Below are 18,878 nucleotides of genomic sequence, written 5' to 3' on the forward strand. Positions count from 1 at the left end.
TTTCTTTCTTTTCTTGCTTCCTTTCTTTCTTTCCTTTCTTTATTCTTTCTTCTTTTTCTTTTTTTTCTTTCTTTCCCTTCCTTCCTTCCTTCCTTCCTTCCTTCCATCCTTCCTTTCCTTCTTTCTCTCTCTCTCTCTCTCTTTCTTTAAAGTAAGCTCCATGCCTAATGTGGGGCTTGAACTCATGACCCTGAGAGTAAGAGTTGCCTGTTCTACCGAGTCAGCCAGGTGCCCCTATTTTCTATTTTTAAATAAACCAAAAACCAGTGTCTTTATTACTGGAACAAGGTCCTTCGCCCAAACGTAGGGCCAAGAGGCCTCCCTGGAAGAGAGGGCCTTTCCTCTGTCATCACTGCCCCACCTGACTGGGGCCCACAGCCCTGTGTCCTCTCAGGAGGAAGGGCAGAGCAGAACCAGATGCCCACACAGCCCCGCCTATACCGGGCGGCACACCTGTGGTGTGTGGGTGGGGGCTGGGACTGAGCGCCCCCTGGATGGGCAGCCTTGTGCCTTCACCCTGAGCTTTCCTCCCCTTTACAACCTCAAGCCTGCTCCTGGTTCAGGGCCTTCAGGACAACCTGTGCTGCGAGTCTGTCTTTGCAAGGTTGAGGACCTTCACCTGCCTCTCAGGGTGTATTTATATCCTGCTTTTTCTGGAAACCTCTTGCCTCAATATCAGCCCTCACCTCGGGCCACCCCAGACCCCAGCACCCCCCCCTCCACCACTTCCACGGTCCCCATGGCCTGAGGGTTTGCTGCAAATAAGCCGCTTACTCTAGGAGGGGTGTGCCCTCTCTGTGGCCTTACTGAACCCTCTGCTGGCGGGGGAGGGGCGGGGGGAGGATGTGTCTATGCGTTCCGCGCTTTCTACAAATCCAATGTCTACATTCCAATTTTTATATCTTTTCTTTGGCTCTGTGTTATATGATTGAATAATAATTTTATTACAAAGACCACTCTGAAAGTTCTCCCTTCTGGGTGTTTGAGGTTTTATTGGGGGGCAAGGAGGGGTGGCCCCTCCTCTTGGGTCACAGGGTGGCTACCCAGTCTGTCAAGAGTCAGGAGCCCATTACAGCCAGATGCCGGACAAGCGAGCTCGGAGAGGCTGGCGTCGCCACGTCACAGCTCTCGGCCTGCCGGGAGGGTGGGGGGTGTGGGGTGGGGCGGGGGGCGGCTGACTTGGTGAGGGTGGGCTACAGCCCCAAGCTGTGTCCAGGGAATTTGGGCAGGGCCTGCCTACTGAACTCTGACCCCAAGCAGGGCTGGCTTCACAGTCCAAGTCCAGAGTCCCCACAGCTGCCAGTCCTGCTGGAGTCCTGCAGGGTCCAGGCTCTGACCCTGGACCAACGCCCACCCCCTCCAGGCCAACTTGGGCTACTCAGGACTCGGCATGCTTGTGGCCGAGCCCCCAGAGCCACAGCACCGGCTGTGCGGAGGAAGGCACGCCAGGGCCCTGGCCTCCCTAGATGCCAGCATGGGTCTCGGCAGGGATTGGAAGTCACAGAGAATCAAAGAGAAAAGGAGTCTCTAAGGCCCGTGTGTTCACTGTGGGACTGCAGAGGGGCCATGCGGCCTTACCTGGAAGAGCAGCCGTCCAGGCTCGGAGAAGTTTTCCTGGCTGGTGAAAAGCAGTTGAAAGGAGGACGGACAGGGGCCCCGAGGCGGGAAGTCAGAACCTTTCAGCCTGGAGTCAGGGAGGGCTTCACAGAGGAGGGGGCGTTGACGACCCGAGGGCATGGGCAGCGGCGCCCAGAGGCAGCGTTCGCGAGCCCGGTGGCTGGTGGAGGGTCAGCCTCGTCCCAGGGAGAGTCGTGGTTTCGAGTTAGGGGCGATCTTGTTCCAGGCAGCGAACCCAGCGAGCCGGAGCTGAGAAAAAGCGCCTGGCCCTGTGTGCGGCCGTTCAAAGACTCGGGAACCCCAGGCCAGCGCGGTGCGGTCGTCTCAGAGTGGGCACCTGAGTGGGCCGGCCTCTGTGTAGCTGCCTTCCTTGGTGAGGGCTGGAGGCACCCCCCACCCCAGCCTGCCTCATTCTCGGTGGGACGGTGTGACCCCGCACAAATCCTGATCTCTGATCCCTGCCCTGTCCGCTCTACCCTGTGCCCTGCCTCACCACACGCCATTTGCTAGGAGCACCCTGGCTCTGCCCGGAACACCCTCCAGCCCCCCACCCCTGGAAGCCTTGGGATGACCAGACCCTGAGGAACGTCCAGGAGTGTCCGCCCCATAGCCACATGATGTCACAGAGTGTGTGACAGTCTGACTTGAGCCCCTGGATGATGTGGGCCAGCACACCCATGCCGCAGCAGCACACAGTGGGTCAGCAACTGCGGACGCCTGGGAGGACCCACCCCACCTCTCAGAGAGCACGGCCTATGGCTGGGGGGCAGGTCCTGGGGCCTTTCCGACCCAGTGGGGGGCCTGCTCTGTCCAAACCTGCCTCTGTCCAAACCACTTCTCTGCCAGTGGAGGAGAGAGTCCCTCCTCCTGGTCACCCTGCCCTATGTTCTCAGAGGGCCCACTGTCCTAGTGACCACCAAGGTACGCGGGCAGGCAGCTCATGAGATGTCAGCGTCCCGACAGTCCCCCTCGGCCGTGACTCGTGGCACTGGCCACCCTGGCCCCAGACCCAGCCAAGCTGCGGCAGGAGCCAGACGCATTCGCCCACCCCAAGCGGTGGCCGGGAGGGAGCGAGCTGCTGGCCACACTGGTGGTCAGATGACCACACCGGAGGGCGAGGACAGACCATCGAGGCAACGATCTCACGGTTCGTGATTTCCAGCCCCACACTGGGCTCCGTGCTGACAGTGTGGAGCCTACTTGGGATTCTCCTTCCCTCTCTCTCTGCCTCCCCGCTCTCAAAATACATAAAACTTAACATATATTTTACAATAAAATAAAATAAAATAAAATGTCCTCTTGGCCTTGGTGCCAACTCCAGTGAAGCTGGGAGCAGTAGTATGGGGCATGGCTGCCCCCATCGAGATTACTATACCCCCTGGAGACGGGCCAAGAACACAGGAAAGGACGGGCAGAGCCGGGCTGTTGTGACGGAGCGGGAAGGAGAGATGTGGGAGCGGCTGGGCCCATGCGGCAAAGCCCTGGAGAAGCTCTCCTTCACTGGTGGTGGTAGCCAGTCGCCGGGGCGATGCTCCTTTCTCCAGGGGTCAGCTCTCCTGGAAGGTCCAGCCCCGGGCCCGACCGGGAAAGGGGGCTGGAGCCTGGGGGGCCTGGGGCTGGAGGGGAGGCTGGCCGGAGTCCAAAGAAGCACTCACACGGCTGCTGCTGCCTCTAAAACGTAAGCAGGTTTGCTTCTTTAATGGTGTGTGTGTGTGTGTGTCTGTTTATACTCCTCTTCACTAGTGGATAAATATTAGAAAATCATCTTTCGGAAAGCGTGGTCAGGGGCGGGCCTGGCTTGCCCGGCCGACTGGGGGTGGGCCCTTTGGGGGGCCCCGGCCTGGTCTGCAGCGTGAGGCTGTCCCGCCAGGGCTCATACACCAGCGTGTAGCTGTCGGCTCTCTTGACGGTGAAGTTGTAGGAGCGGTTGGGCATCAGGTTGTGGATGTCGAAGGTGCAGGCGGCCACGGGGATGATGCCACACTGCGTGCACTCCTGCTGTGTCCGCGGGTCCAGCAGCTTGAAGCGGAGCTCAAACTGCTCCGGCGCCACCGGCTGGATGGTGGCAAACCACCGCAGGCTGACCCAGTCCTGGTGGGCCACCGACTCTTTTCGGTCAAACATGACGGGCATCTTGGTGCTTAGCATGAGCCGGATGTGCGGGATCTTGGTGGCACCGACGTCGGACACCAGGCGGTGCTTCATGTGCAGGCGCCCAGGTACCGTCATGGCCAGGAAGCTGTCCATGACAGCCGCCAGGTCCGCCAGCCTGCGCTCCACCAGCCCCCAGCCCGCCAGGAAGGGCTGGGGGTCGGGTGACCCCAGCAGAGCGCCCAGCTCGGCGCGGCCGCGGTCCAGCTGCTCCAGCAGGTCCGTGAGCAGGAGGAGCTGGATCTTGGTCTGGGCCGCGCCCACCTTCTTCATGCGCTGGAACTTCCAGGGGTCGATGAGCTGGAACATGGCGGTGGGCAGCACCAGCGGGTTCTGGTTGCCCAGGGCCAGGTGCTTGGGGAGGATCTCGATGTAGTAGGAGCATTTCTTGAGCAGCTCCGTGCGGGCGTGGTGGCGCCGGAGCAGGTGGGGGCTCAGGTCGGAGGTCAGGAAGCCGCGCAGGGCGGTGCGGCGCTCTATGTAGGTCCTCCAGGCCTCCGGTTCCAGCAGCTGTGGATCGTCAGCCTCCTCTGCCTCCTCCTGGTCCAGGAAGGACGGGGGACTGTCCAGCTTCATCTTGTTCAGGCCCAGGCCCGTCACCTGGAAGCTCATTGTCTGGGAGCAGGGGCGGAGGGCGGGGTGTGAGCTGAACGTCAGTTGGCCTCCGCCACCTGCCCAGGGGCTCCCTCAGGGCAGGATTTGTGTGTGGGGGTGACTTCGGGCCCACTGCCCTCCCTACGGGTCCCTCTGTCCTCCCCTGGGCAGGGGGGCGGGGGGAGCTTGCGGGGAGAGCATGGCCCTCTGCAAAGAGCCTGATGGAGGGCCAGGCCGGCAGGCTGCAGACGTGCATAAAGTTGGACACCGAGGGGCCAGCACTCCACTGACGGTCAATCGTGATGGCACAGGGAGGAGCTGATACAATGAGCTCTGGGGCAGAAACCCCAGCCCACTGACCAGCTGCGTGGCCTGGCCAAGGTCTCAGTTCCTCGTCTGAGTGGGGTGAAGGTGCTCCCTCGGGACAGTCGAGAGGATTCAGTGTGATCCTGTGTGTGCTGCACCAGACTCCCCCCTGGGGACACCACTGCCCTGTAGACCTTCCATGCCTGGCTGCAGGTGCAGAGCAAAGTGCCAGGGCTCACCCAGAGACAAGGCCAGTTGGTGGCTGGAGCCAGCGAGGGTGGCAGGGTGGCCCCAGCCTCAGCTCGGAGGGATAATCACGCCGGCTCCTAGTTACCGGGTCCACGCTCTCTACCTTTAACGAGCTCACTGCACACAAAACCCCTCAGAGTGGTAAGGTCCCCTGACCTCATCTCACAGATGGGGCGCCTGAGGCTGACATGCTTCGGAGTTTGCTCTCAGTTCAGGGTTTGACCCCAGCCGTCAACTCCAGAGCCTGATTCTCCTTCTGTGCTACTCCTGCCTGGGTTCCCAGCTCTGGGGGGCCGTGGAGGGGCCGGTGCAGCTGTCCTTCCAGGACCGGGACACAAGGATTGGCCCTGCAAGCTGGGGCTCTTTGGAGAAGGTGCCAGCAATCTGGCTGGCGTCCCGGGTCCCGGCCACCCCCAGGGCAGTGAGATAGCCGCTGGGTCAGCACCACGTGGGAGACCTCAGGTTGTCCCAAGGGTTGGATGAACTATGAAGACAGCTCACAGGTTGAGTGACCTGCCCAAGGCCACACCCGCTAAGTGACAGTGAGGTCGGGACCCAAGTCTGCCTCCCTCCCCAGAGGCCACCTTCCGGGGGCGCAGAAACGAGAGCAGGCCCTGGGCACCACCATAAAGGTACTGGGATGCAGTGAAGCGTGCCTCTAGCAATCCCAGCCCGAGTCCTGTTGGCCCCTGGGTCTCACCACCGGTTCAGGGATGCCTCCCAGGCTGTCAGTCGGAAAAGCGCCGCGGGGCTGCGTGTGAGTTCTGGGGAAGGGGCCGCTCTGCGCCCGGGGCCGGGCGCCCAGACCTACACCCTCCCGGGCCTTCCAGAAGCCCCAGACACCTCCCCCGTCGCCTCCCCCAGCAACCTGCCCGCCTCCCCGGCCCGCGCCCAGCCTCTTGGCGCGCCCACTTGCCCTGCCTCCCGGAGCGGAGAGAACCACGCGGCTGACTGTGCGCCCAGCGCGCACCTCCGAGGCCCGCGGGTTGCCATGGGGACCGCGGGCCTTTGTGACGCCCCGCCAGTCTCCAGGGTGGAGCGGGAGCCCAGGGCCCAGGGGTGCGGGGAGACGTCGCCGGGGGGCGGGGGCGGGGGCGGGGCGCTCTCTGGTCTCAACACCCAGACAGGAGCCACTGGTGTCAGCCTCCGGTCCCGCCCCCCACCCTGGTCTCAGGTGCCAGGAACTATCTGGGGGCTTCGTTCCCTCCCCGAGGAACCTGGGGCAACGTGCCCTGCGCCCTGACTTGGGAACCACCTCGAGTGGCTATTCCAAAAGCCAAGCCTAAAGTAGGGTTCCCGGAGAGGAGTAACTGAGGCTGGCCGTCCGTCCCTCTGCGAGTGCCCCTGTCCCAGAGTCCTGTGGACACAGTGCTCACGTGGGGCTGCCAGAGCCGGGGGGAGGGGGGGGGAGTGCTAGTGGGGAAGAGGGCTCCTGCTCGTGTCCCAGCCTGAGACCTGCTCCAGGAAGCCCTGGGAGGACCTGGGGGGAGCAGCAGTGACCTCGGAGTGAACACCTGTCACCGCAGGGAACAGCGCAGGGATCAGAGCAGCCTTTCCTGCGACAGCAGGCTTCCTCTCCCACCTCTGACAGTGCGGGGGTGCTGGCGCTGCTCATCTACCTGGGTCTGGACGAACGGGGTCTCCACAGTTCCAGGGAGCCTGTCAGAGGGGTTCTCAGCCCCCTCCGTGACCCCATCTCTAGCCCCCAGCTGGACTCAGGACCTCTGGGCTCTCTCAGCAAGCCTGGGGCCTCCCTCAGGCAGTAGTCAGTCTCAGATACCCAAGACACTAGTTGTGCCCCTTTGGGAGAGGCGGGAGGGAGGGAGGGAGGGAGGCGGGGGAGGGAGGGATGCTCCCCGGGTCTCTGTCCTCGGGGGACGACAGAGGTGGGTCCAGAGCCTCCCTCCACTGCACCCCTCCCCTACGGCTGGCCCCACTCTTGCGAGGAGGCTCCCCTGGCTGGGCGTCCATCAGTTTACCCTCAGGCCCAGGCCTGGGTATGGCGCCCCCAGGAGGTCAGACCTGGAGGGGGGCCGGTGGGTGCGTTTCTGCCCTCCTCTCTCTGTTCTGGGCTTTCAGTAAATGCTAGCTGTTGGTGTTGTTATTCAGGGGTCTGAGGATTATTTGGAAAGGGGGGTGCTGTCTGAAGGCTGAGGGGGAGGCTGGCACCGGAAGGGGGACGGGGGAGGGAGATGCCCGGCCCCCGCAGAGGGGACAGAGACGCCCCTGCCCCCACCCTGTTCTGGGCATGTCTGGGACTTCTGCCATCTCCTTGGTCCCACCCCCTTTTTTCTGTTTAACTTTAAAAAATTAGCCTCTTCTTTTTCTTTTCAAATTTCGATTTAAGTTCTAGTGAAAAATTAAACTCAGTTTTGAGAGAGTTGTAGATTCCCATGCAGTATAACACAGTCCACATACTCTTGTCCCGTTCAGAACATCTTGTCACAAAGGGCCACCCAGGACAGTGACGGTGACCCGGCAAGAGCAGGACTGGTCCATCCCGCAGGGACCCTCACATGGCCTTCTGCCACCACCCCAAGCCCTCCTTTCCCCAGCAACCACTAACGTCATCTCCATTTCTGCAGCCGTGTCCTTTCCAGAATGCTGTGTAAGAGAGCTGGATGCTTTTGGGGACTGGCTCCTTCGCTGGGCATATTTCCCTTCATTGCTGAGCGACCGTGCCTGGCATGGATGGACCAGTCTGCCCAGCGCTGTGTGCCGCCACTTGGTCCTAGGAGCAACCCTAGGAGGGTTCACCTCCACCGCAGGCCCCCAATATGTGTCCTCCGGAAGATGAACCGAACACACGGTGTGGTACTCTGGGCTGCCAGCCTCGGCCCGGATACCCAGGGGGCCGCCTCCTCATCCCGGCAGATCTGGTCTGAACCCTCACTCGGCCCCTGCAAGCCCAATGCTCTTAGAGATGGGGACGCGGAGGCAGAGAGGTCTAGCACCTTACCCGAGGCCATACGGCTAGTGAGCCTGACAGCAGGGCTAGAACGCCATCATCTGACCCCGTCCAGGGTTGGGGGTCCTCTCCCCCCTTCACACACCTCTACACCCCCTGCCCCATCCAGCACTGTCTCTGTGGTCAGGGCCGATGGAGGGCGTGAGTGGCAGAGTCAGGGCAGGGACCGTCCTGGGGGCCTGGACGCTGCTGTGTCAGGTGGGTGAGGTGAGAAAGGGAATGGCGGGTCCCAGAACCTGGAGGCCGGAGGGCGGGCAGGGAGTCCTGAGAGCCGCCAGCGACAACACGGACACAGGTGGCTCTCACTGCCGGCTGCCTGATGCCGGGTGTGTGTGGTGCCGGGGCGGCGGGCCGTCTGGGGGTTTGTGGGGTGAGGGGATGGGAGAGGGCCCGGGCAGGGGTTGCCAGGCGCGGGGTGCTCCCTGCAGAGCCTGCTGCGCGGGGCAGACGAGGAGGAGGACCCGTCCTGGTCACCGGGAGGTGGGGCAGGCATTCTTTGTGAGCCGGGTCCCCACCGCCCAGCACAGGTTCCTGCTAGAAAATGTCCCTGTTCTGACCTTAACGAGGTGGACTGAAGCTTGCTTCCTCACCTATAGGATGTCCTGGAGGTCTTTATAGTGGGGAGAGGGTGGGCAGCCCACTGGGCTCTTTCCTTTGGGCACCAGGCCTGGGGCCAGGCCAGAGGATGAGGAGGAACCTTCCCTGCCTGCTCTGGCCACCAAATGAACGTGCTGATCCGAGAGCCTGGGGCTCTGGGGCTCGGAGGGACTGGGAGTGTCCAGAAGGAATCTGTGTCCAGTGCTCGGAGCGCTTGACCCCGAGCACGGTCAGCACAAGCAGGACCCTTCCAGGACCCGAAGAGGCCTCCCTGCGCCAGGTGGGTCAAAGACAGGAAGCATGGCTTCCCAGGAGGAGAGCAGCGCAGGCATAAAGGACTTGAGGGGACCTGTGTGCGAAAGGCAGACTCGCCCAGGGATGGGAGGAGCAGGTCGTGGGTGTGGCGGCAGGGTCGCCAAGCGGCTGGTGGAGTGGAAGCTCCAGGTCCCTTCAGTGGGTGGGCTCCAGAGAGGAGTGTCTGCCGCGGGTCTGGCCCGGGTAGGTGGCTGTTCGGCCTCTCAGTGACCAGCGGTCACACCCGTCTGTTGGCTCTGCTCAACCACATGAACATCCAGCCGTGGATCCAGGGCAGGATTGGGAAGGGGGCTTGCGGCTGTCACAAGAGGGGTGTGGGCTCCGAGCGCTAAAGTGGATGAGCTGGGGGGAGGCCAGCGTGGGGTTGGGGGGTGGGGGGGAGCATGCGGCGGCCTGGGCCCGGACCCACCTGCCCCCACCCTTCCCCCACCCTGCCCCAGGCCGCTCAGGGTTTGGTCTCCCCACCCTGCCCAGAGACAGAGGCAGGGCTCACCCGGCCTCTCTGCCAGTTCACATCCCTGAGGTGGGGGTCAGACATCAGAGCTTCCCCCTCCCGGTGGTGGCTGTTGGGGGGTCTCCCGACCCCCAGGGGCCCAGAAGATACATCGCCCCATCGTCCGTGCGGCACCCACTCTGGTGCTCACCGAGCCCTGGCGGTCACCAACTCCCACCTTACGAGGGAAAAACCAGAGGGCAGGGAGCCTGCCCGCCTTGTGCGAGGTCCCAGGCTGTCCCCAGCCGGACTCAGACTTGGCTGCAGACGTTCCTGGCCAAGCATGTGAGCCTGTCCTGCGCAGGGTTTTGTGTTGAGAGGTTTGGCCAACACGTAAAGAACCAGACAGTTTTCTAGCAAATCCGGGTCACGGCCAGGCGCTGCGCATCGGTGCCTCCCTCTCTGAGGGCAAGGCTCGGGTCAAGGGCGGGCGTGTGGTTCACTTGAGCGTGACCTCTTGCGTGCGCCCCCACCTCCGTCGTCCCACCTGCACCCACGGCCCCGCCCCGAGGCCCCGTCCCCTAGGCCCCGCCCCGTGGCCCGCCCCCAGAGGCCCCGCCCAGAGGCCCCGCCCCCAGAGGCCCCGCCCCCCCGGCAGGTCCTGGGGCCGCGTCCGCCCGGGCCAGGGAGAGCGGCTGTGAGCCCCTGGACACGAGCAGCAGCTGGGGAGCAGCCGTGGCGTGGCCACCCTGAGCCCCTCCCTGGTCTGAACCCCAGCCCGGGAGGCGGGCACCTTGTTGGAGGGCTCTGCAGTGACCTGTGGCCCACGCTCCGCGCCACCCGCTGACCCCTGCGGCCACGGCCCCTCCGCTGAGCGCCCCGGTTTCGGCCCGGGACGCCCCGGAGCATGGAGCCCTTCCTCAGAAAGCGCCTGGCCTTCCTGTCCTTCTTCTGGGACAAGATCTGGCCGGTGGGCGCGCCGGACGACGGGGTCCTGGGGCTCCCCGACCCGGAGGCCGGCGCGGAGCCAGAGCCCCCCGCCGTAGAGCCCCACAGCTCCCCGGCGCCCGCGCAGCTCTTCAGGGCGCTGTACGACTTCACCGCGCGGTGCGCCCACGAGCTGAGTGTCAGCCGCGGGGACAGGCTCTATGGCCTCAAGGAGGAGGGCGGCTACATCTTTGCCCGCAGGCTCTCCGGTCCGCCCAGGGCCGGGCTGGTGCCCATCACCCACCTGGCCAAGGCCACCCCGGAGACGCTCTTGGACCAACCGTGAGTATCAGCCTGCTCTGCAGTGTCAGGAGTGAGGACACAAGTGAGTCCTAGGATCACATGTCCCGACCCACCCTTCCTCCCTCCTGTCCCTCACGCCCTCCCTCTCAGGCCTGGACCCACAAGGCCTTGCCATGCGGCGGTGAGCGAGCACACGGGGCGGCGCACACACACCGGTGACTGTCTCCTGGTCCTGCCAAAAGGGAGGACGGTAGTGGCTCCTGCAGGCCTCCTGCAGGCGCGGTCGGGTCCGGTGCTGAATAAGCCGCATGGCGCGTACACACGCCACTGGCCGGGCCCCCCGCACGGTGGTCGCTCTGGGGCCCGGTCCCGCCAGCCGGGCCCTCCTGCTCTCACACAGGGATTCAGCCTGGGGAGCCAAGCACTCTGGGGGTCTCCACAACATTAAGCCGAGTGGCCATTGCTTGGAGGGCAGGGGCCAGGGTCCTGAGTGTAGTTCCAGGTGAGACACGACACGGCCCGTCCTCCCTGCGCTCCTGATCAGGACGTAAGTGACCAGAGGGGCCATCCAGATGCTGAGGGGGTGAGGGGGTGAGGGGGTGCCATGCTGAGTCGGAGGGCTGCATTCACCTGCCCCTCACCGGTCCACATTCACCCAGAACTCTTCTTGCTGCCCGGGCCAGGTGTGGGGCAGACATGACCCTGGCCTTTGGAACTGCTCCCAAAGAAGCTTGTTTTGAGAGGGGGACACAGGTGGAGGGGGGGGCTCACCCATCCCGCCCCCCCGCCCCCCCCAGCATGCCCGAGGCCCCCAGGGCCGGGGCATTCCACAGGCAGGGATTGGCCGGCACGGACACCTGGCGGGTCGCACACCCGTCTGCAATCGTGGAGGGAGGAAGACAGACAGTGGAGGCTCTGCTGCAGGGCTTGGAGAGGGAGATGACCTCTCAGCCCAGGCTTAGGGTCTGGATGACAGGGTAGCCGTGGGTCCACCCGTCCCCGTCTTCGTAGACATCGTGCACGGGCCTCGACCATTCGATCCAAACTCTGGTTGTGGCCCCACCTGTCTTTCCCCTTAATGCAGTGGGTCAGCCTGGATGTCATGGCCGTCGCAGTGCCTGACGTCCAGACAGATGTGGCACTGGCTAGGAGGACCTCCGGGGGCGGCAGAGACGCCACCCCCCAGCCCCGGCATGCACGGAGGTGATGTGCTGGGTGAGAACAGGCCAGAAGCTGGTCGGTGACCAGGCTCAGCAAAGCCAGGCCCAGCTGCCCAGACCCCTGCCCTGTCAGACCTGCCCAGGCTGACACTGGTTTCTTATCCTGTGCCCGGCTAGGCTAGGACTGAGCCCTAGACATGTCCTCTGCAGACCAGCACTGGGTCTCAACTTCACTCAAGCCATCTCCAGTCCCCCGGGGGTTTTGCATGTGGCCTGGAAAGCCTGAGTCCTAGGAAGGTGCCTCCTGAGGGGACTCCCACCCAGTGACCAGCTTGCTGGGAGTGATGGGAGGGACCAAGCAGCCGTTCTGATGGGGAGGGGGCCCACAGTCACTCCAGGTGTGGAGGGCAGATCCCATGAGCCACTCTTAGAGGTGGCTGGCAGGGCTGGGAGCGTCAGAGGGGGCGGTGCCGGGAGGAAGCAGTAATGAGTGTTTGCCTGGGCCTGGGATGAAAGGGCCGACCACACTCACGGTGTCATTAGCCCCAGACACCTGGCTGTCTGTCCTCGGGGCCAGACTGACTGGGCAGGGGAGGAGCCTCATTCTCAGGGTTGAGGGTTGACCTGAGAACGAGGCTCCTCCAATCTTGGCTCAGCCACTGCCCCACCCCGGGGAGAGACTCCCGAGAAGGTGCCTGAAGCTCGGCGTGTGCAGGGTCTTGGCCTGCCGTCGGCCTTTGCTGTGGGGCTGGGGACACTTCTGCCCCTCCTCTCCCCCCCCAACCCCCCGCCCTGCTGTCCTGGGAGGGGCCTCTGTAGCCCTTCTGATGCCCTCCTGGCTGGTGGGCCGCAGAAGGCGGGGTCCGGCTGCGTAGTTCCTAGCTCTCCCCCCCCCCCATAGCTGCCCAGGTGCCCAGAGGCCTCTGTGCCAGTGCCAGCCTCCCTCTGTCTCCCTCCTGCCAGGCACTGGCCTCACCCCAGCCTCCGGCAGTATCCGCCTGCCTGGGATGGCACAGGTTTGACCACCCAGTCCCCTCTTTTCAGGGCACCCCACTTTGTGTCGACTCACTTCGAGTCATGCCTGGGGTCCCCTGGGGTAACTGCCAGTCCCACACGCCCAGGTGGGGGTCAGAGCCCACCCTCCAGCCCCCAGAACACTGAGTTTCCCTCCGTCAGAGGGGATGAGAGCCATGCTCACAGGGCTAGTCGCCTAGTGGCTGTGCCCCCCCCTTACAGGAGGCAGGCCTTCTGACACGGGGTCCTCAGAATCTCCGGGAAGCAGGAGCCTCCAGGGTGGGAACCTGACTCAGGCGTAGGGCTCCCCGACCTGGGCCTTGGGAGGCAGACACAGGCAATGGGGTGGGGCCTGGTGCCTTCCATTTTCCTTCCAAGGATGTGGAGCAGGGAGCTGCACCTGGTGTGGCCCAGGTGGGTTACGGCCCAAACGGGTGTCAGATGGGGGAGCCCCGGGCAAGCCCTCACCCCCTGCCCCGCTCCACACTCGGGTGCGTAGGCTCCTGGTATCTGGGCACCCGGTGCTCGAAGCATCTCAGTGTGTGGAGGGCCGGGGGGCTGGGGCCCCTCAGAGGCAGAGGTGTTTTGAGCCCCTCCCGCCTCTGCAGGCCTGCCCAGCCTGGCTCAGCGGCCTCCTCCCGGGCCTTCCTGGCCAAGCTACCGTCAGCCACGCTGTCCTCCCCTTGGGCGGGTGGGCTCTGCCTGGCCCGGCTGCTCGTGGTCCTCCATACACCCCTGCAGCCCGGTTGGGACCGCTCCCCGGGGGCCCTGGTTCCTGGTGTCCCCCTCCCCCGGGCAGGTTGGGCCGGGGCCGGGGCCGGGGCCGGTGGTCATTTTACGAGCAGGGCTAGTGGAGAACCTGTGGCCGAGGAGTGTAGACAGTGTCTCCCGACTCAGGTCCCTGCTGGTGGCCGGCCCAAGTGGTCCCCCTGTCCCCTCCCCGACGGCTCCAGAGGCTGGGCACCAAGGGCTGGGACAGATGCAGACCTTGGGCCGGGACCGTGCACTGGGCCCTGGGTGCACCTTGTGCCTGGGAAGACGGTGGGAGCCGGGCATCGGGGCCTCTGACCGGTGTGGGGGCAGGGGTCGCTCAGGTCTGGGCCTGCTGGTGACCACCCACCTGCCCTTTGCAGCTGGTACTTCAGCGGCATCAGCCGTGCCCAGGCCCAGCAGATGCTCCTGTCTCCGGCCAATGGGCCTGGGGCCTTCCTCATCCGACCCAGCGAGAGCAGCCACGGCCACTACTCACTGTCAGGTAATGTGGCGGCCGCTTGTGCCTGTCCCCGGGCTGAGCCTGCGCCAGAACGCCCCTGACCTTGGGGCAGGTGCTCCCCAGGTCTCGCTGGCCGCACGTCGAGCTCGAAGGCACCTGCAGCTGGTCACCTCTCAGCTCACCAACCTGCTGGTTACCTTCCCTCCTGTGCCTCTGAGCTGCCCGGCCATCACTCACCCTCCCTCCCTTCTTCCGCTCATTCTCGGACTCTCCACGTGCCCTGGGCTCTGTGCCCTGTGGCCAGGAGCCCCCAGTGCCCCTCTTACTGCACCTCTGGCTTGCGGCTGTCCACGCTCCCTCCTTTTCCGTGAGGCCCCTGAGGCGGGATCCGAGCCCGGCCCGTGGAAGGTTGTGGTGGCCATCTGGTTGGGCTGGCGGGAGGGTCTGGGGCAGGCAGCAGCCGGAGGAGGCCTTCATCTCTGTGCGCTCACAGTCCGGGCCCAGGCCAGCGTTCGCCACTACCGCATCTGCACGGCGGCTAACGGCCTCTACCTGCAGAAGGGCCGGCTCTTCCCCAGCCTGGAGGAGCTGCTCGCCTACTACAAGGCCAACTGGAAGCTGATCCACAACCCGCTGCTGCAGCCCTGTGTGCCCCAGGTGGGTGGGCCAGTCCCGCCCCCGACCCCTGCCCAGCACAAGTGGGGAGGGGCAGAGGGGGGTGCGAGCCAGGCAGCAGGCCCAGGCCAGTCTCCGAGTGCGAGCGCGGCTGCAGGGGTCTGACACGGCCCGGAGCACTGGGGGCCCTGCCTGGGGTCGGGTTTGCTCTCACAGGTACTGCGTCTCTATCTCCAAGGACTTCTGATGCCCCCCCCCCCCGCCATACCCAGTTCTGTGGGGGACAGGTGAGGGCCGGGACGAGTGTGGGGAGGCGTCTGGGGAAGGTGCCCACAGCAGCTGTGCGCCCCAGGAGGAAGCTGTAGGAGGAGACGCCGGGACCGGCTGCACACCCGTGCCAGAGCTGGAGCCCCCGGGCCACCACGCACCAGCCGTCCTGCCAGGGTCCAGGCAGCCATCCAGTTGCTCTGGTTTCTAATGACAGTCTGGCCAGGCACAGTAATGAGTGCGCGTGGGTGGGTGTCCACCTCCGGCAAAGGGGCCACTTAGAGCCCGGAACCACCGGGGCTAGACTCCTGGAGCTCATCACCTGGCTCCCCAGGCCTCCACCAGGCCGGCGTAGGGCGAGCGCCGCGGCACAGGTGCTGGAGGCCGGCGCTCCAGGGGGAACTGTCCCCTCTGTCCAGGGCGCAGCAGGCGGAGGCCCCGAGTGCCCCCCACCCCCTCAGCAGCCTCTCCTGCAGGACGGGTGGGAGCGGCCTCGCTCCGAGTTTGCCTTGCAGAGGAAGCTGGGTGAAGGCTACTTCGGGGAGGTGTGGGAAGGTCTGTGGCTCGACTCCACACCGGTGGCAGTCAAGGTCATCAAGTCAGGTGGGTGAGGCCTGCCCGCCCCTGTCCGCCACGCCCTCTGGCCCCTCTCGCCCCGGGGCAGCGGCAGGGTGGCACGGGCGGAGCCTGGAGCGGTGCCTCTCCTGCAGCCTACGTGAAGCTGGCAGACCTCACCAAGGAGATCCAGACTCTCAAGAGCCTGAGGCACGAGCGTCTCATCCGGCTGCATGCCGTGTGCTCGGCCGGCGAGCCCGTGTACATCGTCACCGAGCTCATGCGCAAGGGCAATCTGCAGGCCTTCCTGGGCAGTGAGTTCTGCCCCCGACCAGGGGCCGTGGGTGGCCCAGGTCTCCCTGCGCAGCCACGACCGTCGTCCTCCTTCTCGGCTTGGGCCTTTCGCGGCGTGCCAGGCTCGACCGTCAGGGCTCTGGCCCACAGCGGGTTCGGGCCCCGGGCCCGTGCTGTGCCTTGTGGGGGCACTCGGAGCGTCGAGGTTCCAGGCTGAGCGGGTGCACAAGGGGTGGGGCCCGCCCGTGTCACCAGCCCTGCGTGCCTTCCCTGCCTTGGCCCCCCTCTGTGTCTGGTCTCTCCCGGGGGCCCCAGGTGGGTTGCCTCACTGAGTGGTCCCTGCACAGCACAGTGACCCTGCAGCCTTGGTGGGTAGCCCTGCCCTCACCCCCTCTTCAGGGTGAGGAGGCTGAGGCACAGGCGGAAGTGACCGGTGAAGACGCCCGCCCCCCTGATGGCCCATCCCGCCCCGTCCCACAGGCCCCGAGGGACGGGCCCTGGGCCTGTCCCTCCTGCTGGGTTTTGCCTGCCACGTGGCCGAGGGCATGAGCTACCTGGAGGAGAGGCGCATCGTGCACCGCGACCTGGCCGCCAGGAACGTGCTTGTGGGTGATGACCTGGGGTGCAAGGTGGCCGACTTTGGCCTGGCCCGGCTGCTCAAGGTCAGTTCAGCTTGAGACCACCGACCCCACCGTGGCTGGGAGGCAAGGGCGCCGCTCTGCCCCGCCCACCACCGGTGTCCCCTCACCCAGGAGGACATCTACTCCCCAAGCAGCGGCTCCAAGATCCCCGTCAAATGGACGGCGCCCGAGGCAGCCAACTACCGTGTCTACTCTCAGAAGTCGGACGTCTGGTCCTTCGGAGTCCTGCTCTATGAGGTCTTTACCTACGGCCAGTGTCCCTATGAAGGTGGGCCGCAGGGGGCGCCTGATGCCGGCCGGGCAGGGTCTGGCCAAGAGCTGGGGGGAGGTACCCACGCTGAGCCCTCAGCGGAAGAGAGCCCCCCCCCCAGCCCTCTCGTTGCCCCTCGCCAGGACTGAGCAACCACGAGACCCTGCAGCAGGTCACCTGGGGGTACCGGCTGCCGCGCCCGGCGTCCTGCCCGGCCGAGGTCTATGCGCTCATGCTGGAGTGCTGGCGGAGCAGCCCCGAGGAGAGGCCCGCCTTCGCCGCGCTGCAGGAGACGCTGGACGCAGCCCGCAGGCGCCTCCACCCTGCCCTCACGTGACCTGGGGCGCTGGACGCAGGGGCTGGGGCCACTCCTCCCCACCTGCGTGTCCCCGCAGGGCAGCACTGGCCGCCAACACACACGGGTGCCGGCAGCCTGGAGCCAACTCTGACCGAGGGCTGAGGGCCCTGACACACACACTGACCCATACTGTGCGTGTGGATGGCTGACACACGCAGACACCCGCTGACACAGGAGGGTATGATGGCCTTTGCCCTGAGTGACCCGGTGTCCCTGCCGAGGGAAGAACTCGGCATAGAAGTCCAGGTGGGGGGATGTGCTGGGCCTGCCGCCCTGGACGCCCTCCACCCCCTCCCCGGTCGAGAGCCAGAGGCCGGACTTCCCAGTGTTCTGCAGGGCCCCCCTGTGGCCGATGTTGGGCTGGTGGGCAGACCCCAGGCGCTGGGCACACACGGCCCAGGAACAGACCCGGGCACACGGGAAGGCAGCAGGCACGCGATGAATGCACACCGAGCTGACTCAGACACACGCACAGACACGCGTCACCCACAGGCCGCAGCCCCAGCCCCGGAACAGACCCGGAGCTGTCATGGCCCACCAGCTGGTTCATCGTGGCAGACAGACAGCTGGCCCCACGCGGCCCCGGCCCCCGGCCCAGGATCCTAGCGCCCAGACCGGGGACCCAGAGGAAGCATGACTTCTGGGCCACTGGCAGGACTCTGTGCCGGCCGCGGGAGCTGTGTGATAGCCGCTTCCATTTCCCTGGGGCCGGAATTGAAGGGGCGGAGGGAGGGACTGGGTCAGGCCTTGGGAAGGTCCGGCTGGCTGGCTCTTTCTGGGGACAGGGCAAAGGTCAGGGAGGCAGAGTCTGGGCCTCAGCGGCTCAGGGTCCCGGGTGCTGGCCTGCCCGTGCAGGGTCAGGCAGGGGTGGGGTTGGATGCCACGGTGTTCAGGCAACTGGGTCACAACCCGGTCTCTGGGGAAAAGGAAACGGGCGGTTTCCAGCGTGTGACTGCTCCCCCAGCGGCTGATTTCAAGCCACTGTTGATGTCACTGAATGAGGTGCTGGGTGCTGGGAGGGGAGCGGGGACGAACAGCATTGCTTCTCAATCATCCTGCCCAGCTCTGGTCACTAAGAGACGGACAGATGGAGGGCCGGGGGCCCCGGGCAGGGGAGATCTATGCTCAGGGTCTTTACCCTCCACTCCTGTGCCCCCCATGATGACAGCTGCGCCCCGAAGGCCTGTGGGACGGAAGGACAGAGGCGGCTGAGTCTGCTTACCGTCCCCTGGAGAGAACTGCCCATGTGCACAGTTCGAGGCAGGGATGCGCCTGCTGAGGCCAATTAGCCCCGCCCCGCTTGACGTGAAGTGTTGGGGTTCGGAGCCGACGGCTAAGAAAGAACTCTTGAGATGTTTTTGGTGCAAAAGGTGGTTTTATTGAAGCGTGAGGACAGGACCTGTGGGCAGCAAGAGCCGCACTGGGGTTGTGGGGGGTGATGGGTTATATAAAATGTTCTATCCTATGGAGGGGAACGTGACGTTGGGGCTTCAGGAAATTGAATCCATAGGTTCCTGGGAGTTTGGCTGTTGATAAAATGGCTTTTTTCCTTGTAAATCATTAAGACGGTTGTAGACTGACAGACTCGTGTCCTGTGTGACCGTGATCTCTACCAGTTATCTGTTTGTTTGCCCCTTTTCCTTTGTTCTGGGGGCCAGGAGAGCGTGAAGAGAGTCACACACATCCCATGGGGGAGGGGCCCGAGGCGGGGGAGGGGGTAGCTTGTGCTCAGCCCTCAGCTGGCCTTTGTTTCCCACATCACCACTGATGACAGGCCCTGCCCTTGGGCTGGCAGGAGGCTGTGCAGGGCTGGATGGTAGGGGGCTTCCCAGAGGGGAGGGTGCTGAGGTCACCAAGGGGAGGGCCGCACAGAGGGAGGAGGGAGGACACGGCAGGGCCCGGGTGTGTGTGAGTCAGGGCTGAGCGGGGAGAGGACGGGGGCTCCTTACATTGGGTGCCGGGCGTGGGCCAGCCCTCACGGGGGGGGGGGCAGGGAGGAATGGGTGGGCTTGGCGGCAGCCCCAGGTTCCCCCATCCCCTACCCCCCGGTC

General features: G+C 64.9%; 2 protein-coding genes across 11 annotated transcripts; one reads left to right on the plus strand and one right to left on the minus strand.

Annotated features, from left to right (window-relative positions):
- Positions 1 to 2,933: 2,933 nt before the first annotated feature.
- FNDC11 (fibronectin type III domain containing 11) lies at positions 2,934 to 5,929 on the minus strand. Of its 5 annotated transcripts, none has more exons than XM_027046744.2 (2): positions 5,834 to 5,929; positions 2,934 to 4,383 (listed from the first exon to the last, which is right to left on the minus strand). In XM_027046744.2, the coding sequence occupies exon 2, from the start codon at positions 4,378 to 4,380 to the stop codon at positions 3,379 to 3,381; it is 1,002 nt and encodes a 333-aa protein (XP_026902545.1). In that variant the 5' UTR covers positions 4,381 to 4,383; positions 5,834 to 5,929; the 3' UTR covers positions 2,934 to 3,378. The 5 variants fall into 5 exon arrangements, with proteins under 5 accessions (XP_026902545.1, XP_053057326.1, XP_053057327.1 ...); XM_053201351.1 differs by having other exon boundaries at positions 5,809 to 5,909; XM_053201352.1 differs by lacking the exon at positions 5,834 to 5,929 and adding an exon at positions 5,074 to 5,779.
- Positions 5,930 to 9,883: 3,954 nt separating this feature from the next.
- Positions 9,884 to 18,409, plus strand: SRMS (src-related kinase lacking C-terminal regulatory tyrosine and N-terminal myristylation sites). 6 transcript variants are annotated; one of them, XM_053199717.1, is made up of 8 exons: positions 9,884 to 10,499; positions 13,768 to 13,889; positions 14,341 to 14,504; positions 15,191 to 15,332; positions 15,440 to 15,598; positions 16,059 to 16,240; positions 16,331 to 16,487; positions 16,613 to 18,409. In XM_053199717.1, the coding sequence occupies exons 1-8, from the start codon at positions 10,138 to 10,140 to the stop codon at positions 16,804 to 16,806; spliced, it is 1,482 nt and encodes a 493-aa protein (XP_053055692.1). In that variant the 5' UTR covers positions 9,884 to 10,137; the 3' UTR covers positions 16,807 to 18,409. The 6 variants fall into 6 exon arrangements, with proteins under 6 accessions (XP_053055692.1, XP_053055687.1, XP_053055688.1 ...); XM_053199712.1 differs by having other exon boundaries at positions 10,230 to 10,499; positions 13,768 to 14,504; positions 15,149 to 15,332; XM_053199713.1 differs by having other exon boundaries at positions 10,230 to 10,499; positions 13,768 to 14,504; positions 15,206 to 15,332.
- The last annotated feature ends 469 nt before the right edge of the window (positions 18,410 to 18,878 follow it).

The sequence above is a fragment of the Acinonyx jubatus genome, chromosome A3, assembly GCF_027475565.1.
Source record: "Acinonyx jubatus isolate Ajub_Pintada_27869175 chromosome A3, VMU_Ajub_asm_v1.0, whole genome shotgun sequence".
Taxonomy (NCBI): domain Eukaryota; kingdom Metazoa; phylum Chordata; class Mammalia; order Carnivora; family Felidae; genus Acinonyx; species Acinonyx jubatus.